Source organism: Strigops habroptila, chromosome 1, assembly GCF_004027225.2.
Source record: "Strigops habroptila isolate Jane chromosome 1, bStrHab1.2.pri, whole genome shotgun sequence".
Lineage (NCBI taxonomy): Eukaryota > Metazoa > Chordata > Aves > Psittaciformes > Psittacidae > Strigops > Strigops habroptila.
The window spans coordinates 155,277,821-155,297,818 of NC_044277.2; the positions used below are offsets into that span (position 1 = coordinate 155,277,821).

The 19,998-nt window shown below is 44.3% G+C and overlaps 2 protein-coding genes across 63 annotated transcripts in view; both read left to right on the top strand.

Moving 5' to 3' along the window:
* Positions 1-4,659, top strand: part of CLASP2 (cytoplasmic linker associated protein 2) — a 132,026-nt gene extending 127,367 nt beyond the window's left edge. For all 50 annotated transcript variants that reach the window (XM_030494724.1, XM_030494737.1, XM_030494730.1 and 47 more), the window contains one exon: positions 1,010-4,659. In XM_030494724.1, coding sequence (XP_030350584.1) covers positions 1,010-1,096 — 87 coding nt within the window. In that variant the 3' untranslated portion in view covers positions 1,097-4,659. The remainder of the gene's footprint in view (positions 1-1,009) is intronic.
* Positions 4,660-9,048: 4,389 nt separating this feature from the next.
* Positions 9,049-19,998, top strand: part of UBP1 (upstream binding protein 1) — a 43,562-nt gene continuing 32,612 nt past the window's right edge. For 6 of the 13 annotated variants that reach the window (XM_030495073.1, XM_030495100.1, XM_030495082.1 and 3 more), the window contains exons 1-2: positions 9,101-9,162; positions 13,112-13,228. In XM_030495073.1, the coding sequence (XP_030350933.1) occupies positions 9,104-9,162; positions 13,112-13,228 (176 nt within the window). In that variant the 5' untranslated portion in view covers positions 9,101-9,103. Of the gene's footprint in view, positions 9,163-10,309; positions 10,389-13,111; positions 13,229-18,577; positions 19,280-19,998 lie in introns of those variants that run through there. The other 7 variants (XR_003992687.1, XM_030495143.1, XM_030495091.1 and 4 more) reach the window with 5 other exon arrangements.

Sequence of the window (19,998 nt, forward strand, 5' to 3'; positions counted from 1 at the left end):
GCATTTGCATTTCGGTTGCAGTTGCCAGGAAGTTTCATAAAAGTAAATGCTTAAATGAGAGTATCAGGGCTACAGAGACCTTCTGAGGATGAATATAAATTTGTCATAAAATGTTCAGAACTGAAAATCCATGGATCTTTATGCAAGTTACAAACTTCAGCATTAAGATAAATTACGTTTCTTACTGCTGTTTAATGGGTTTAGTTACTGGGTGTATCACTGTTAGTAGTGATAGTGGCTGTACTCAGCATGGCTTTTCCTATCAGTATTTCTTGCCTTATTTTTCATGCAAGTTCTGGTTGGAAAGCAAGAAATGTAATACATAGATTTTACATACAGCAGTTTTATTTATTCTTCTTCCTTGTTGTTTTGTTTTCATCAGTCCTTTCAGTACCTCTAATTTGAAAATAATAATAATAGTCTGTGTTCTTTTTTTGGTTCAGGATATTTATGATTTTTTTGACATCTCTTACGTGCAGGTTTTGCATGCAAACAGCTGTATATTAATTACATTAATTGTGAATCTCTTTGGGAATAAAACAGGACAATTTATTTTGTATATCTGTGAAGAAGACAGTGAGTGTTATCTTAAATACTCTCTGGCAGTGATTGTGTTGAATGTTGATTCTGGACAGTATTGGAAGCTGTAGTAAGTACCAGCATCGACAACTCTAGTTAGAGCCCCAAAACCTCAACATTAACTTAGAAGAAAAAAAAAACCAAATCTACCTTACTTAAAACAGCATTGTAACCTGAGGAAAACATTTCATCTGTCTTAATCTAGCTACCTTACATCATTCTCTTCTTTACATCGTTAAAGAATCTTGAGCAGTTTCTCCTGTGACACATTCTGCTGTTTGCTGTTTTCATTGACAAGTATGTTACCTTTGAATCAACTGTGTTTTGCTTTTGGGGAAAAGAAGATGGTTTAATGTCTCCTTTGTTGTACCATGCCTGGAGTCTGTACAGTTTGCACATACTAAAGTGAATTTCTGGCTTAAATTTGCAGATGAAATTATTGAACCTCTACATCAAACGTGCACAAACAGGCTCTGGACCAGGGGATGCCACTGCAGATATGGCTGGACAAAGCTAATGAAGCTGACAAGAGTCACCCAGGTCTCCTAAAGCAAGGGCATGGCCCTCTGCCATGAAAGGAAAATTCTTACATACAACTTCTGGAACTTTTTTCTTGGGTTTTCTCCCCCCCTTTTTTTTTTGTCTTTTTCTTTTTTTTCTTTTTTTTTCTTTTTCTTTAACCGACGGCTGCCCTCAGCCTGCATGTGACTGTTGCAATAGAATTATTCCATTATTCCAAATCCAAGGAAAAACAGTATTAACATCAGTTGATCAAAGCAGAATAAAATCTAAAATAATCTAATCCATCAGCTGTCCTGTTCACAATCCTCCGTGTCTTCCCATTAACTTTTGCCAGTGTTATTGTATTAAAAAAAGAGATTTTTTTAATGCTAATTAAAAGGTATGGTTTAAGCTTCAGAAGTTAAACTCTAAATTCTGTTGCTTTTATTCAGCTGCAGATAACATTACTTTTTTATTGCTATTTTGTTTGAGTATCATGTCCTTCACTAGAAACAAGAAGTGATGTGAAACAAGGCTGAACTAGTCTGAACTGCAGTGAGACTCGTTCACTGTGGTGGTGGTTCATCATTATCTACAGCTTGTTTGGGGTATTCTGGAGATTGAGAAATATGCCTATAAAAAAAAAGCTGGATTGATCCAGTTCTGTAAAAGTGATATTGTTCATTGGTTGTATGTTTGTTGCATAAATAAGAATTTAGTGTGCGCAGCAGAGGACTGGTACAACCAGTACCTCTTCCTGTGGGAGACAGCCCTTTCAGGGTAGCATTGCTGACCTGGTGATAGTGTGGCAGTCTGCTGTGTGCAGCAGAGTTAATGGTCACTTGATGGACGTCAACCATCCTTGTCACCTTTCGTTCTTCAAGCAGGATGCTTCAGAATGGAGTGCTCTGCCCAAGCATGCTCAGTATGTATTTATCTTTATCACTAGAATGTTTCCTCTCAACCTAATTGCTGGAACAAGTAGTCTTGTATTGTAACTCACATGGGATTTTATGACAACAGTGCAGAAAACTATTTATTCATTACCTTCCTAAAAGCACCAAGATTTTCTGCATTGAATTTAAAGGTGGGGGAGGGAAGGGAATAATCACAACTGCTACGGACCTTGCCACCTTTTAATTAAAAATAAAAATATATATATTTTGGATGAGTTGGGAAAGCTGCACCAAATTATTTGCATGGTTTTCTTGAATAGCATCCTCAAGACCCATCTGGATTGAGGTGTGGAAATGTTTCCAGGGTTTGTTTTTCCATTTTTGAAAAAGAGTTAGTTTATTGTGAATAATGGTTCTTTGTATTTATGAACTTGATAATGGAAAGAGAACAAAGGTCGAGTAAATGTGTCCCTAAATGTTGTCTTTTTCTTTTTTTTGTTTTTTCCATTTTTTATTTTTTTAATTTTTTTTTTTGGTCTTGGATATAAGCAGCAAGCTGATAACTGAGAATTGGGGTGAAACTGCCCTTCCCAGGAATGGGGGAACCTTATTTTTCCCTGATTTCTTTTTCCCTGTGACTGTGATAATGTCTAGTTGTAGGAAGTGTATCCTGATAAGAGAGAAAATAGCGGTGCCAAGGATGATGATCTGTGCTAGGCTAAAATTCTCTCTACCTCTTCAGGGTGACTAATTTTTGTCTGAGCTGCTGCATATAGCACCCAGTGGGAGAACTATCTACAGAAAATCTTCTCCCCCCCCCCTTCAAATTATCACTTAATGTGTATTCAGAACTCTATTCTTCAGCATTGCAGCCAAATATCATAAGAAACTCCTTATACACTTTACTTGCTAGGAACTGAAAAGCAAAACTGAGTAACAGATGCTTGTAGTTACATGAAAGGTTGTTTTCACTTTAGTTTGAAGTGAATGCACTAGAAAGAGTTAAGATGTGGTTGTTAAAGAAGCAATGCCATTGCAGAGATTTATCTGGAGGAAAAGTTGTAGAAATATACGTAAAGACTTAAAACCAAAACTGTCCTAACTCGCCACTAGCCCTTTTTAGCAGCTACATCAAGAAAATACTATCTTCTCTTTCTTTCCTTTGTACGTGTAACATCCTTGTTGTTTTCTACTGTTTAATTACATTGTGTATTTATAGTTCTACGCTTACCATTGTGCATATACTGGCAATAAAATGTACATAACATTACTTAAAAAATTAGCAATGTATACATTCTGGTTTTCTGTTTTATTTGATCACATTCTATAAGAAAAATTATAAATGTGATTGATACAACATTGGTTAAAAAAGAAATTTATCTTCATGTTTTGTGTGTCCAAACGATGTTTCTTTATATACTCCTGTTACTGAATCTGATGTGGCATTTGAGCACATGCTGTGAATTATAGGTATGCTAGCAAAAATGGATTTTGGAAATTGAATAGAGTCTGTATGAACACCCAGTTTCCTTCATCAAGGCAGGTTTCTTGTTTCCTAATTCAGTTATTTGTACATTATGCATTGTTTGCATTTTATTTTTTTAATATTTAAAAAGTATTTTTCAGTCTGCAATCTTGTAATTTACATTTTAGTTTCACAAAAAGTCACTTTAAAAAAATTGCACAAATTCTAAGCTTAATAGTCCCATATGGTATTCCTGCTTTTTCTACAGGTGGTATTTATTTTGAGAGGATGATTTGAAGATGACTGCTGTTTGTCATCTTTTTGAAGATGCTATTTCATACTGAAAGTTACTGAAACGTACACTTTGTATTCTGGATGAACCTAATTTTTTAATGTGTGAGCAAAAGTTGGTAAGAAAGAAATGGGTTTTATCCCTGGTATGACTGAAAAATTTTGCTCCAGGTTGGGAGGAGAGAGATATTTACACAAAGTTTGTCCATCAGTTTTGCTCCTAAGCCATCTTCAAAAGTTGTAAGTGTGGATATCCCATGTATTAAAAATCTAAATGCAGTATATTTACATGAATATTTTACTGCAGTGTGACTAGTTCTGTTTCCAGCAAGGAGGGGCTGCTATAGTGGATAGAACCTGTTTGTATGACATAGATCAGAATATAAGAATTTGCAACGAAATTATTTCCACTGCAGCCAGTTCCCAGATTCTCTGCATTGCTTTTTGCCTTCATTTCCTATATTACAAACAGACATTCGCTGGTTAAATTCAAGCAATGATTAGTCATGCCTTATGTTCCTGCTGGAGGTGGTTTCTCTAATGGATTAGCATAACGATCCAGGAAAAATCAGGACAATTACAAGCTGCTGTTTTTTCAGAAAGAGTTTCTTTATGTTCTAATATTCTGTAAAGAGAGAGGTCATTGTAATCATTTGAATACTGAAATGTAATTCTTAAAGGTTGGTTTTGGCCTTAAAAAAAGAGGAAGAAGGAAAGAAAGCTACATGCAGAATCAGGCCAGGAAATGCATATCCTGTATGTTTCGAACTTGGATGTCATTTGCTTGAAAAAATTTTGAGTAACACGTGTTCAGCTGGAATCTTCGCAACGAGGTTGGGATAGTAAATGTAAATTGCAAGGAGAGCTGGTCATGTAAATTCTGAGGTGGGTTCCTTGTGTGCTTTTAAAGATAAAAGTTGGAACAGATTGAGTTGTGTTTATTATTTGTGGTCTGAGTCCCAGAGCAAAAAGAACAAACACTTTTATCCCAAAACACTCACGTGTTCTTAGTAATTTCTATGAATGCTTAAACGTTTGAGTAAATTCACAAACATACCTATGTAAAAAGCCTATTGAGAACGCAGGCCCAAACTGCTCACAGTTCAACTTTCAGCAAAAGAATTCAATTTCTGATTATGACATTGTTCCTCTGAAAACAATCATAAAGGAGAAAATAATCTCAAGGAATAAATCTGTTGAATTAGGCTACAGTTGCTCCCTATGATAGACTGGTGAGAACGGTTGAGCTGGTTCTGGTAACTTCACTGTGGCGGGTTGGGGCTTTGCAAACACAAACACAGAACACAATAAACATCAATATGATGGGGATAAACAAGCAGCTTGGGAACCAGGATTAGCTGGAGAAAGAAAACCCAAGTTTTCTCCCAATTAAAATAGTAAACTGATCAGTTTCGCAGTTGCGGTCTACTTCCAGGTAAAATGGAAGTCAGTAGGTTAAAACGCGGAGGATTTTCAGTAATGTGAGAAGTTTGAGAAACTAACTGTGTTTGGCAAGTAAAAGAAGTCAAACCTCACTGACTGCTTTTCTGTACTGTGTATGTGTTTGTATATTTCAGCATATTTTAAGACCTGAGTGTTCCTGAGCTGTGTGTCTTGGATTATCCCAGTCAAAGAAGTTTCTTAATTTCCTGATAGGATTTTAGGATAAATAAGCACATTTACTGAGAATTTCCCTACTGAGGGAAGTTTACGAACAGGTAATTTCTGCTGGGACAGGACTGCAGCTATGTCTGTACATTGCTGTTTAACGGGAACTCTTGCAAACTTTAAAACAGTATTTCACAAGCAGTTTTGAATACTGTATGATTTCTATCAGATAGATACAAAAATCCTATAATTAGATGTATTTTAGGTAGATGTAAGTGATGCTAATGAAGCATGTTCTGAGGGAGTAAGATTGGAAAAAAATGGACAGCAGTGAGAGATGGAAATATGGGACCTGGTGAAATCTGTCTGTGGGTCCTGAAGGAGCTGGCGAATGAAGTTGCTAAGAATGAAGTTGTCCATCATATTTGAAAAATCCTGGCAGTCAGGTGAAGTTCCTGATGGCTGGAAGAAGGATAACATAACCCCCATTTTCAAGAAGGGGAAGGTGGAAGACCCAGGGAACTGCAGACCAGTCAGCCTCACCTCTGTGCCTGGCAAAATCTTGGAGCACATTCTCCTGGAAAGCATGCTAAGGCACATGAAAAACAACGAGGTAGTTGGTGGCAGTCTGCATGGCTTCACTAAGGGGAAATCCTGTCTGACCAATTTGGTGGCCTTCTATGATGGGGTTACAGAACTGACGGATAGGGGCAGAGCAGTTGACGTCATCTACCTGGACTTGTGCAAAGCATTCGACACTGTCCCACATGACATCCTTGTCTCTAAATTGGAGAGACATCAATCTGATGGATGGACCACTTGGTAGATAAAGAATTGGCTGGATGGCCACATGCAAAGAGTTGTGGTCAGTGGCTCAGTGTCCAGTTGGAAACCTGTAACGAGTGGTGTCCCTCAGGGATCGGTGTTGGGACCAATCTTGTTCAACATGTTTGTCAGTGACATGGACAGTGGGATTGAGTGCACCCTCAGCAAGTTTGCCGATGACACCAAGCCGTGCGGTTCAGTTGATACGCTGGAGGGAAGGGATGCCATCCAGAGGGACCTTGACACACTTGTGAGGTGGCCAATGCCAACCTCATGAAGTTCAACCAAGTGCAAGATCCTACACCTGGTTTGGGGCAATCCCAGGCACTGCTACAGGTTGGGTGGAGAGGAGATTCAGAGCAGCCCCGCGGAGAAGGACTTGGGGGTGTTGGTTGACGAGAAGCTTAACATGAGCCAGCTTCAGTGTGCGCTTGCAGCCCAGAAACCAACCATATCCTGGGCTGCATCAAAAGCAGCGTGACCAGCAGGTCGAAGGAGGTGATCCTGCCCCTCTACTCTGCTCTTGTGAGACCCCACTTGGAGTATTGTGTACAGTTCTGGTGTCCTCAACATAAAAAGGACATGGAGCTGTTGGAGCGAGTCCAGAGGAGGGCCACGAGGATGATAAGAGGGCTGGAGCACCTCCCGTATGAAGACAGGCTGAGAGAGTTGGGGCTGTTCAGCCTGGAGAAGAGAAGCTGCGTGGAGACCTCATAGCAGCCTTCCAGTATCTGAAGGGGGCCTATAAGGATGCTGGGGAGGGACTCTTCATCAGGGACTGTAGTGGTAGGACAAGGGGTAATGGCTTCAAACTTAAACAGGGGAAGTTTAGGTTAGATATAAGGAAGAAGTTCTTTACAGTGAGGGTGGTGAAGCACTGGAATGGGTTGCCCAAAGAAGTGGTAAATGCTCCATCCCTGGCAGTGTTCAAGGCCAGGTTGGACAGAGCCTTGGGTGACATGGTTTAGTGCGAGGTGTCCCTGCCCATGGCAGGGGGGTTGAAGCTAGGTGATCTTAAGGTCCTTTCCAACCCTAACTATGATTCTGTGATTCTATATTTATTCAGTGGAAAAAGCAACATACCTGCATATAACTGTTTGATACCCAGACTTGTAACCATTGGCAGTAGGTAGAAAGGCAACTAAACTTTATACTGGGCATCAAAGTATTACAAGTTTCCCACTTTAGTATACTTCTGTTCCTAGATGGTGCTATTGTTCACCAGTGCAAGTCTTTGGACCCCTATAAGCTCATACTAAAATCGGGACTGGAGTTAGTCTGTTAACTACATATCAGGCCAGATTCAAAGGTAGTACCTGTCTATTCAAGGAAGAGATGCATAAGTGAAAACAAACATGTAATTTAGGTTATGCTGCAGACACGTTCTCAAGTGTCAGCCAGGCTGGCTAGGTATTCATTCCCTCGCCATCTACTCATCTCTGCCAGTGGCAGAGCCAGCGGAGTGCCTTGTGGGAGCTCCCCATCTCTGTTCCACACAAATCCAACTGTGGAACAGTCTCAGACTGGTCCTCCAGCAGCACCCGGGGATCTGAACCTTCTGCCAGAGATGCTGGCAAAAGCAAAGGAACGTCTGTGCTGGGCTTTGAGAGTCTGCCGGGGAGGGAGAGGGGATGAGAAAACCCCAAAACATTTCTCAGCACAGTTTGTTTAGCCTGAGCGTATGTAGCTCATCTGAAAATGCCAGGGAAGACAAGAAAACTGTGATTTCAGTCAGGTTTAACCAGCTGAAGTGCAAGCCTGTAGGGGAACTGGATGTGTCTGTTCCAGTTAGAATTGCAGATCAGCAGTTAAAATGCTTAATTAATCTATCCGCTGAACTGTAATGATACACTTGAAATGTAACTGTCATGGCATACAAGTGCAAAAAGCCTCTAATATGGTAAAACAATCATTTCTGGCCCATCATGTTTTGTCCTTTCAGCACAACTTAAACTGATACGGCTAAAACATTTCCACACCTTACTAAATGTCATTATAGATAGTTGTATTTTATGTAGAGAGTTTCTGAGGTGTTTGATAGGGTTTGTGATCTCTCAGATGACAGCTGTGGCCGTGCTGCCACTGAACTATTTTACCCAGATAAAATTACCTGTTTTCCCTAAAAAGTTTCCATGCATCAGTATTTATATTGCCTGTATTTGCCTAAGGAGAGAAATCTGTATTGAACGTTAGATTGCTCACAAATATTCAGATGAAACTTTAAAACCTTCCTTGGAAGCAACTGCTGGTATCATCAGAGGCTGCCCTTTCTCCAAAGACTGTTAATAAGCCACTACTGCTTGAAATGTGCAAGAAAGGAGATTTTTGCCCTGTTAGGAAGTAGAACAGGGCAAATATGAGAGTTATGAAATATAAGAAAAACTTGATCTATATACTCAATCCCCTGCAAATCATAGTTCTTGTTAAAAACCTTAAAAATTGCACCTTAAAAATGGTTTGTAATGTTTTTCAGGCGGGGATTTTCTTGGAATACAGAATGTCTTGCTTTCTGTATTGGAAATTAAAAGAGAAACACTGAGGATTTTGTCCACAAGGCCAAGACAGCCCAACAGTAGAAAATGTCAGACCTGGCCAGGTACTAAAACTGCCTCACAGCTTCAGGTAAAAGAGACTCTGTCCAGTAGGAAAGAGAAGGAACTGAGCTGTCTCCTCTGTGCCAGAACACACGGGAAGCCTGCATTGCCACAGCAGCCTGGACTCCAAATACTGATTTTTAGGCTGCCAAGTAGGCGCCACAGCAGGCACAGAACAGCAGAATAGCAAACACTTAAACTTCTCCACCTTTACAGACTTCTGAATCTCCTACAAAAAACTGACTCCAACCTTTGCCACAGCCACTGGCATGACGGGTTAAATCAAAACTTTCTCTGGGCAGTTTGGCTGTCTAACTCACTTTGTGCCTACACATGATCTCTGTATGACTGGTTCCATGGCAGGCCTTGAAGTCTTCCTAAAAGGCAGCAGAAGAAAGCAAAGGTAATCCCTACCGTGCCTCCATCTCATAAGATGGGAAGTCAGTAAGACATTTATTCCTCAGTTTATACCTGCACCTTCATTGCATCCTCTTAGATTTAAGGAGACACTGACATAAGCCCAAGCTCAGGGCCACTGATCACTATAAAAAAGATGAGCAAATTGAATGATCCTCAGGGAAATGATCATTTTAGATGCTGCTCATGGAAAAATCCAACAATGAAAGTTTTCAGGCACCATATGCTGAAGTACTTCAGTGCAGATCCACCCATCAGCAAAACATCAGCCTCCCTACCTTATATTTCGGGTTGGACTTTGCATGCCATACACAAGCCTTAGAGCAAGAGATGTTTTAAATAAATAATGTCTTGTTGTTTGTGTATACAATGCTGCTTTGCTGGGATCTGGCTTAGCGTTTACTGGGCAGATCGTAAAGCAAGAAAAAAATAGCCCCTTAACAATAAACAGTGCCAGGTAAAAAAACTCTCCTTATTTGTCCCCAAACTTGCAAGACCGTGTAACCACATACCTTGATGTCTAGAGGTTAGTCAAGGGCAGTGGGCGTGGGGAATACAGAGTGTTTCATGAGGCAAAATACCACAATTAACTAGAACCTGGGGAGCTTGTCCCGTTTTAAAGAACTAAGCTATACTGTGTTGAAGTTTTACCCATTAACTGTTTGCAACAAACATCAATCAAAACACAGGACTGTAAAGAGCAGGAAAAGAATTACTGATTTTAATTTTTTTTTTTTTGGTAGTGTTTAATTTCAGTCTGAATAATAACATCTTTCCTACATGTTCTGTCCAGTATTTCCATACCAGGGCCTCAAAGTTTCTGTGGTCCAGCATCTTGTCAACCCTCAAAGGGGAAAAAAGAGAGGGAAATTTTCCTCTTCCGCAGTGCTTTTGCATGGAAGTGCACAAGATCTGGTTCTTTGCTTCTCTTACCTCGTCAGGAACAGTGGCTGTGGGGGGATACGATGGTTTGTAGTGGCAGCTCTCGTGGCCAGGCTCCCTCGAGTTTGAAATTATTTGCATACCATGTGGGGAACCTGTGACACAGGCCTTGAACTTCTGCCTTTTGTAAGAAGCAGGAACTTGGAAACTGGGATCAGAATGGCCTTCATTGATTCACACTCCTCTCCTCATGGTAGCTTTTTGGCTATAACCAGTGATTCAAGTTGTTTTCAGTCTGCATAAGCATAATACTTGAAAAATCAAATGAAGGTAAGAGACTGAATGGGCACATCTGCTGTGGTGGTCCTGTGCTTTATGGTGTTTATTATCCTGTGGTCAGCAGAGTCAAAGCTTTTGTCAGGCCACCCCTGGAATACGGGGTTCAGTTTTGATCCCTGCTGTATGAAAGAGATGTGGATGGGCTGGCGAGGGCCCAGAGAAAGGCCACAAAGATTATTGATACGAGGGCTGGGCAGTGCGTGAGGAAAGGCTGAGAGAGCTGCGCTTGTTCAGCCTGGAGAAAAGGAGGCTCCGGGAGGGAGACCTTATCGCCATGTTCCAGTATTTAAAGGGTGGCTACAAAGAAGATGGAGGCTCCTCTTTTACAAGGAGCCACATGGAAAAGAGAAGGGGTGATGAGCACAAGTTACTGGGGACATTCCGACCGGACACAAGAGGAAAATTTTTCACAATAAGCCTGCTGTGCTAAAGATGAAAAGCGGGAGTGCAGTTTTTTAGTATACATATGCACATGTACATGTGTGTGTGTATATATATAAAAATATATATATATAAAAAAATAAAATAGGCTACTGATTAGTCTGGGAATCACAATTGCTTCTGCTCACAAATTCTCTCCCGGACTTCACAAAACAAGACTGATCAAAACTGCAGTGTTCCCACCTGAGCATCTGCCAGAAACAACAGGTTACTCTGGGGCAGAGGAGGTGCTAGATGATTCAAAGCCACGTGAGCTCTGTGGGATACGTACAGAGGTGGGAGCCATTCTATGGCACGGACTTTAAGCTCTCCAAGTCAAGGGGAATCTGTAGTATCACTGTTTCCATTTAATGCAAATACAAGTCACACAACAACATGCCTACCCTCCATGTGGGAAACTCACATCAGCCTGAAGGGAAGATGGTGAAAGTGGTTTGTGGGATGCGTGGTCCTTTGCTTGAGAATAATGGGTGCAAAGGGAAACAGGTGTTCCAAATACAACGTGCTGTACACATTTAACATCTCTGCCTAAAACTAGGGCCCCAGACAGAGGAATTGTGTTTTACAACCTGACAGTAGATGGAGCAGACTGGAGAGCAGGAGGCGTGCTCCTTTTCTACAGTCACTGAGATCAAATTAATCACTTAAAAATGCAACAGTGACCACTGGGACTCATGCAGCCCTTTATATCTGCTAGGAGGGGGCTTATTAAGAGTATGCAGTGGCATATAGATGTGTCAGTGAAAAAACTAACTTTGAAAAGACTCCTCCAGCTCTCATCCTTGCTGGAGCAAAGATTAGTTTAGAGACACGAGCAGGTCTGTGTCACAACAGCCTTCCTCAAGGCTCCTGGTGCTCCTGGAAGAGCGCGCTCTCTCGGATGTGCTAAGCTGGCAGACCCAATTCTTGACGGCTTTTCTGGGCGGTGTCACGTGGGTGTTTGCTTCTCTTCCCACATTTACAGTTCCTCTGCTATGATTATTCTGGCCTTGGCTTTCTGTTCCTTGATGTTGAGTAAGAACAGTTAAGTAAAGGGACAACTGTCTCATGCTATGAAAAAAACCCCAAGCACCAATGTTGTTTATGTGAAGTTTTTTTTGACTGCTGTATATTACTATCACTCCACAGGAAATAATTCCTTCTTGTTTCCCAGACCCTTGCTCTTTGATGTTCTGATTTTCACAGCCTGTGTGTTGTCACAATATTGCAATACCTTTAAAATTATCTTATAGAACGAACTGCAGGGAACAAGCAACATGTGCTTGTGTGGGGGTGATGTTAGGAAAACAAACAAAAGGCAAAAAAACCCCAAACCCCCACAAACCCCAAACCCCACAGCACACTACTCCTCTTTTGTCAGCAATCCTTCCCATTTCAAGCAGAATGGGTGCCCTCTGCAGGTAACTGTTTTCGGATGAGGTTTTTGGATGTGTGCCCCTTTTTTTTTCTCCTAAGTGCCAAGGTCTCAGCAGGATCGACCAGTATGATTTTGTGTGTTTTAAAGCAGGTATTGCAATCCTAGCTGCAAACTCAGGCAAGCAACCGGCACCAAGGCAGGAGCGCACCAAGCAGCTGGTTTGCATCTGAATATGCTTTCTCCTTACAGTGTGTGTGTGAGGGGTGCTGTGTTGGAGTTGGTGTGTGGCGGGTGGTGTTGGAGTAAGTATCTTTCCTGCAGTTTGACAGTGTTTTCATTTGTTGTTTTTTTTTTAATCTTTTTTAATGGCAAGAAGGCAACTATAAAGTTGTACTCTAGTGGTGTGCCACTTGAACATATACAGCATGAACAGGCAAAGAGGATAGTCTGAACACTCCTGAGAAGACATCTTGTGTGACTTAAAGAGGTCACTGTATGGTCCATCTTTATTCAGTCAGTCGTGCCAATGCAGGTGGCAGTGTTCAGGTATTTTGGTAAGGAGGGAGCTGCGGCCTCTCTGAGGCCGAAGTGCTGTTGAAATTGCTCTTTCTCCTGGCTCTAGCACACAGCGCTGCTTGGTGACGCTGCAGCAGCATGGAGGGAGGCAGAAGATAGGGGGGATGGCTAGTGAGGTCACATCAGCTCCTAAGGAAGCCTTGTGTCAGGGCAGCAGCCAACAGTGCTGGGAGGTTTGGGGACAGGAGGGCAGGCGGGGACCAGCCAAGTCCTCAGCTGCCTGCCTCTTCCTGAGGGGGTGACACCAGCAGCTACATGTAGAGGTGTGAGAGGAACCAGCCTGCGACTTTAATCTGAACGTGTGTATTTGTTTTCTCTTTCCTCTCTCCCATCACTGCAGCGACCATCTCTTAGCTGAGCACAACGCTTCACCTCATCCCAAAATGTTTTTCTGGCACAGCCAGCCTGAACATTATCACCATCACCAGTATCCCGCCAGCAACAGCAGCTACCTGCGGTAAGAAAAGAACGGGGTGATTTTTAATCATAATCATAATGATAATGCTAACAAGAACGCAGACTGCACAGCCTTTGCTGGTTCACAAGTTTGAGCCTCCAGAGCTGGTGATCGTAGACCCTTTAAAAACAGCCCGAGCAGTACAGTCAGCATAGTGCAGGGTCACTTGGCCGGAGCTCCACGATTCTCACAAACCGTGCCACCATACCCGTGTGCCAGTAACTGTGACAGGAATGTGTTACTGCTTTGTATGAAAAGTGTTGATTTTTTGTTTCTCTTTCAAATTACATGTGCAGTCTGTAGATAAAACTTTCTATACAGTTAATATAGACTTATACAAATACCTTGATGTTTCACATCTACTTCGATTATCTGCTGAAGCTCAGCTGATCTGCAGGATCAGGTACTGGGGGCTGTTTGTTGAATTGGTCCAGCACTCTGACTAAACACTTTCCCTTGAAATTCTGATGCAATATACAGCTTATTGCATCAGCATATTGCTGTGAGCTATGAATCTACTTTACCAGTATTTGTGTACAGTATCCAAATTTTTATAATTAAAAATTATTATGCTCTGACAAGAGCCAGGCTCATAAATTCCAGATAATCTTGATGTTAACGGAGTTTCAACTTATCATGTGGTTCACTCTCTCTATTAGACTTTAGCTTATTACTTCTTGGCTAAATACAATGTATGTAAATGTGACAGTGTTCAACCATCTACCTTGATATGGCTTTTTGTATGTTGGTATTCTCGCACCTATTGCTCTATCACAGTACTTCTGCTCTTGTAGAACTGCTGAGTAGCATGGGTTTAGCAGAAATGTGTTAGGTTTAGATTTTAAAGGAATTGAGGCTATATTTGGGTTCCAATGTGTGAAACCAATGGAACTACTGTGGCGTCTTGTAAAATCAACCCATTTCACTACAAAGGTCAGGGTGATTAGAGATGTAAACTGTCTAACACAAATAGGGAGCAAACACAGCGCTGTTTCTGTTGACTCAGGCAGCGAAGCAGCAGTGAAGAATGGGTGCTGGAGTTCCCTGATGCAATCCTGTGCACAAATGACGTGCACGGTTCCCAGTGCAAAAGGAATCAAAGAGCAAGGGAAAGCAAGGATGTCCCCTCGCACCTCCAGTCTCCACTCCTCCAGCCTCTGTTCAGCCTAGAGGAGGGGCGTCCGCTCCCAGCCCCTCTCGGGCCTGTCTTCACCATGTCCTTGCCTTTTTTCATGGCTCCCCTGCATTTGCTTCCATTAAATTCCATCTAAAAATCTGCCATCTGAGTCCCTCTGAAGTTACTCTTCCCACACACTTTGGAGCACCTGCCCTTAGGTTTGGATGGCAGCCTGCATCTGTGTTATGGTACTGAAGTGCATCGTAAGGGGGACACCCGCGTAAGTTATGGGCTGTGTACAGGAGTGAACAGGACTGGCCCCTGAGGCCAACTGTCACAAGCAGAAAGAAAACAAACCAGTTCAGGCAGCAGGCTTCCACCTGGGTGTAATCATCATTGAGTTGCTTGGCTCCCTCCTTAGCGCTTCACCCTCAGTGAAGCACCACGCTTCTGTCCCGCATCTTACATCACATCTGGATGTCCACATCTGGACATCAGTAAGGCTGATACAGAAACAGAAAAACCAGTTTTGCTATGCATAAATCAGACTATCTGGCTTCTCTGGCCTTGGAGCGGTATGGGAGAGGATGCCAGCCAGCACTGGTGAAGAGTGGATGGAGTGTCCCAGGACCCCTTTTCCCACATCCCAGTAAAACTCTACTTGGAACTCATTTATGCAGATATATTTGCAGAGTCAGGCTCCCACCGCGTGCACTTGCTCCCTGTTGTATCAAGTCTCCAATCCCAGTTAGGGGGCCTGGTGACAGGGACATGCAGAAACGGAACAGCAGGGCCGCAGGGAATACCATCTCTGACAGGTTAGGCTGGCGGATCTGGCCTGCTCGGATGATTGAAGAAGTTATTTGAGATATCAAAATTACTGGTTTAGACACTCATTTGTTCAAAACAAGCCTATTTCAGACAATCCCACCAGGCAGGTAGAAACTTTTGAACGTTTTTCACGTAGGCAAATCTTGGGAGGGAGCCAGGAGGAGAGAAGTCTCATTCTACAGTGTAGAGTCTTCTCTGTCCCACGGCCTCTGCTCCCTGCCTTACTGATATGCACACATTTAACAATTTAGGCACCGATTCTGCAATCTCATCCTCAAAACAGGCTCGTGTACCTAACCTATAGGACTCTGCATGAGGCTTATATTGTCCATGTTGCAGAACAGGAATTCTATTAGGTAAAGGGCATAAAAAAATCTACCATGGGTGCATAGTGTGTGGATTTGCAACGGTTCCTATTTGGCTAAACCCACTCAAGTGTTCTGTGGAATACACAAAGCATAAAAAGTGTGACAATTTTTCCAGCTAATTTTCCAATTTTATTCCATAAAGAATAACAACTACTTTGATTTTGCAATAGGAATCTCCATTCTTTATTTGCTTAGGCTTTAAAATAGCTTGAACTTGACTTTACTCTCCCTGAGTACAAGCCCAGTATATAAGCTCAACAACAAACCATCCTGAAAGTTAAATTACGGGAAAACTAACAAAGATTAGGATTTATGTCAGAAGAAAACAATTCCCAGTATAAAAATCACCCATTTATGATCCTGTTACTGCTTTGTAGCTATGTTAATATAAGTATAGTAAGCAGATAAACCAGTTTTGCCATGCGTAACTCAAACTATCCGGCTTCTCTGGCCTCGGATCCTGTCTTATCTCCCTGTCAGAAGTAGAAATTGTGCTGCTTTTAGTTTTCCACAAACCACCACTTCCTTTTGTATCGTCTTTGTATTTTTGTCGTGGTTTAGTCTTACTTGTGCTACCTTACTTCTATAAAGTCCACTTTAGGTCTACAAAAGTCTGCTTAGGGTAAGGTTTCAGTTCTCAACTAAAACTCTGTAATTCTTCAATTACAGGAGCTAACTCTGCAGCCTCTACTGCTGTATGCTGAATAATGCCTACTAATTTATTAACTGGAACATAAACATCCCATAACAGCCACTGAAATTAATTAATGCCATCATTTGGGTTGTCACCATCTTCAGAAGTGCTAACAAGTATTTCCATCAGAATAAATTAATGAATTCAGGGTACTGGTGTCATCTTGTCAGGCTAAAAGAGGTGTTTTACCTGTGGTAATTTCAATTATTGTCACTAAAATCCATTAACTTGGTAGCTAGTGCCTGTGCTAGTGACTTGTCCCTGAGCCCATACCCTCTTCATAACTTTCCCTTCTTAAGCTCCCTTTTCTATGCAGATGAATTGCTCATCTGTCCACAGACAGGCAGAGAACTTTAACATCAATTACAGCAGCAAAAATACCAGTACCATTTTCTGGAGATGCTGGCAGTCATCTTAACTTACAAATTGCCTTTAAAAATCATCACTCATGGTCCCTGTGCTTATCTTTGAGGATATCATATGTACATTTGGAACAGCAGCCAGATTTTGTAAACCATTAATGAACGTGGGGCCTTCCCGACTTGTATCTTTTGGAGAAACTTGTGCACTTGTACGTAAAGCATGTAGCGATGCGATCAAAAGACGTTTTACAGTCTCAGTACTTTGCTGTAGTTTGCTCACTAGATGTATCATTTTAATGAAACTTCTGATAAAACTATTTAACTATCCTCAGAACTAGTATCATTTGAGTTTGAGAACCCTTCTTTACATGGAGTTGTGGGTTAACTACCCTGTTAGCACCTCTGACTGGACTAAGTATTTTATGACCAGAGGGGACAGGATTATAATACAAGCCACTAGCAATTCCAGTTCTTCCTTGCATCTTCTCCAACTGCCAGGCCGTTATCATCACAGAATAGTTTGGGTTGGAAGGGACCTTAAAGCTCATCCAGTTCCAACCCCTGCCACGGGCAGGGACACCTTCCACTAGAGCAGGTTGCTCCAAGCCCCTGTGTCCAACCTGGCCTTGAACACTGCCAGGGATGGGGCAGCCACAGCTTCTCTGGGAAAAGTCTGTGCCAGCGCCTCAGCACCCTCACAGGGAAGGTGTAATAGTAAGTAAGAATTATTACCAAAAGCTTAATTGCCTCTTCAAGCCTTTCCTTAGAGAATATAAAATAATCCAGTTTAGTAATAGCATAAAATCAAGCTACTTCAGTAATTTTTACAAAATACAAATTAGTATCTCAGAATTGATGCTGCTTGAATGCACCCTGATTTAACTTGTTTTGGCCTGTTAAAGGCATGTCTTAATGCAGCTAAAAACCTACAAAAAGGACTTAAGTTATAAAATGAGTCAAGAAGCACATCAAGGGCTAGACAAAACCAGAGGAAATTAATACGAAGCAGAGAAAATTCTTTTCGGGTACTGTACTTTTCACCTGGCCAGAGGCTGGATGCAGTGTAACCTGATGGCACAGCTGTACCTGTTTGTCCATACACAGCATCTTCCTTCTAGCAAAGATGACAGAGCTCTGGACTGACAGTGTGTTCCTCTGAGTTCCTCTATCACTTGCAAGTTAGTCCTGAACACTTTTGTTTTAACAAGCTGGAGACTTGTTAAAGCTCAGGATGCAGAGATGTTGAGATTTTGTTCCCCAAGTGTGACACAGCGTGTTCATAGTGTATGCCAGGTAGTTTGCCAGACACAAAACCTAAGCATTTGTCTGCCTTGCGGGTACTGCTGTTTCTCTTCTCTCTTCCCCCAGCACTGACCGGGCACTCACCCTGCAGCGGGGTGTGGCTCCTCCAGGGTGGGCCCGAGGGTGCTTCGGAAAACGTACATCAACAGAAGGCAGACGGTGTCAGCCACTTCCCTTCCTCCTCACCCTTCCCTCAGTACCCCTGCTCTGCGCTGAGAGCACCACCCTGCCTTACTGCAAGCGTGAAACGACTTGCCTCCTGCGCGCTCTGAAGGCTCGGGGCCGCAGCGGCGCGGGCAAGGCTGGGCGCCATCACCTCGGCCTGGCGGGGCGGGCCGGCCCGCCGCTGCCGCCGGAGGCGGTGAGGAAGCGCGCGGCTGGGCAGGCAGCTCCGGAGGAGGCGGCAGCGCGGCACAGAGCCGCCGGGCCCACGCACCCGCCCTGTCCCGCACGCTGTTCCGCACGCTGTTCCGCTTCCGCTCCGCACCACGCTTCCGGGTCGGGCGCTCCCGGCATGCCGCTCGGAAGGGCAGGGGGGAGAGAAGGGGGCCTGTCGCGCTGTGACAGGAAGTGCGCCCTCATTGGCTGTGCCCGCCTCCTCTCCCCGCCTTGCCCTCCTCTGATTGGGCTCTCCGGCGGAGGCCAGCCAATCGGTGGCCCCGCGCGCGCGGAGGTGCCCTTGCCCCGGCAGCCAGCCGGGGGTGGGAGTGTCCGCCATGTTGGGCTGAGCGGCGGCGCTGCGCGGGGGCACGCCGGCGGTGCGCGAGGGGGCGGGACCCCGGGACAGCCGCTCCCCCCCCCGCGGCGGGGCTGCCGTGGCGGCGGGTGCCCGCGCTGCCGCCTCCCCTCTGAATGATGCGGCGGGAGGCGCCGCTGGGCTGGGGTGGAGCTCGGGCGGTGGCAGCGGCAGCGGCGGCCCTGGGCCGTGTCCGGTCGGAAGCGGCGGCGGACGAGGAGGAGGTGACGGCCGCCCGGTCCCCAGCCCCCCGCGGCGGCCGGGCGAGCGCAGGATGCTGAGAGTGACCCCGCGCCCTGGTCGCACCGCGGGGAACGGGCTCCCCCGGGGCTGAACGCGAATCCTCCCCGCCTCCTCCGCCCTGCAGGCGTTCCTCACCCATACCGCCCCCCCCCCCCCCCCACCTCCAGCCCCGCGCTTTCCCGGCGCCTCCCGGCGGAGTAACAGCGGCGGCGGCGCCGGGGCTGAGCGGCTCCTCCCCGTCCGGCTCCTCCCGCGGCGGCGCGGGAGCGCGGGGGGCGGCGGAAGATGGCGTGGGTGCTGAAGATGGACGAAGTGATCGAGTCTGGGCTGGTGCACGACTTCGACGCCAGTCTCTCCGGCATCGGGCAGGAGCTGGGAGCCGGTGCCTACAGCATGAGGTAACGCGCGGCGGGCGGCGCTGGGCGGGAGCGCGGGAAGGAGCTGGGGCTTCCCCTCCGCCCTCCCTCCTGATGGCGGCTGCCGCCTCTTTCCCGGTACCGTGTGCTCGGTGGCGTGAGGGGCTGCCCTCCCCTTCTGCTGCGGGATGGGCCTTCTGCAGGGGCGGGCAGCCGCTCGGCGAGATGGTTTTGCCCTGTATGTGTAATCTCTACCGTAAAAATGCCGTTTCTCTGCCTTTTGGTTGTAGAGCTAGACCCTGTGTTTCGTAAGAGTATCATCTTCTACTCGGTGAATGCAGTTCTGGTCCATCGTAAACAATAGCTGTGTTCTGTAGCGTTTATAAATGTTCTTTCTCGAGTAGGTAAACGTTGTGGTAATTAATAGAGTAGCAGTATGGTTGTACTTCAGTCAGTCTGTTTATTCTTCCATATTTCTGTGTAGTATGTGTCTTTAGCGACGTTTTCCTATCCCCCCATCCCTTGCCATGTAGCCCTGTTCTTAATCCAGTTGCCAGTTTCTTTAGCTTTTGGTTGTTTTCCAGGTTTTTGCAGTAAAAGTGTTTAAATACCGCTTGGGTGTGCTTTTTCGATGTCAAGATAAGACTGTGCTGGTTTGAAATGAGCACATTGTATCTCGGTTATGGGCAGAATGTGTGGATTCCTCGGTGACTTGTTAGCGTGAGAAAGGGGAGCTGCTTTGGAGGCACTGGGTGACATTT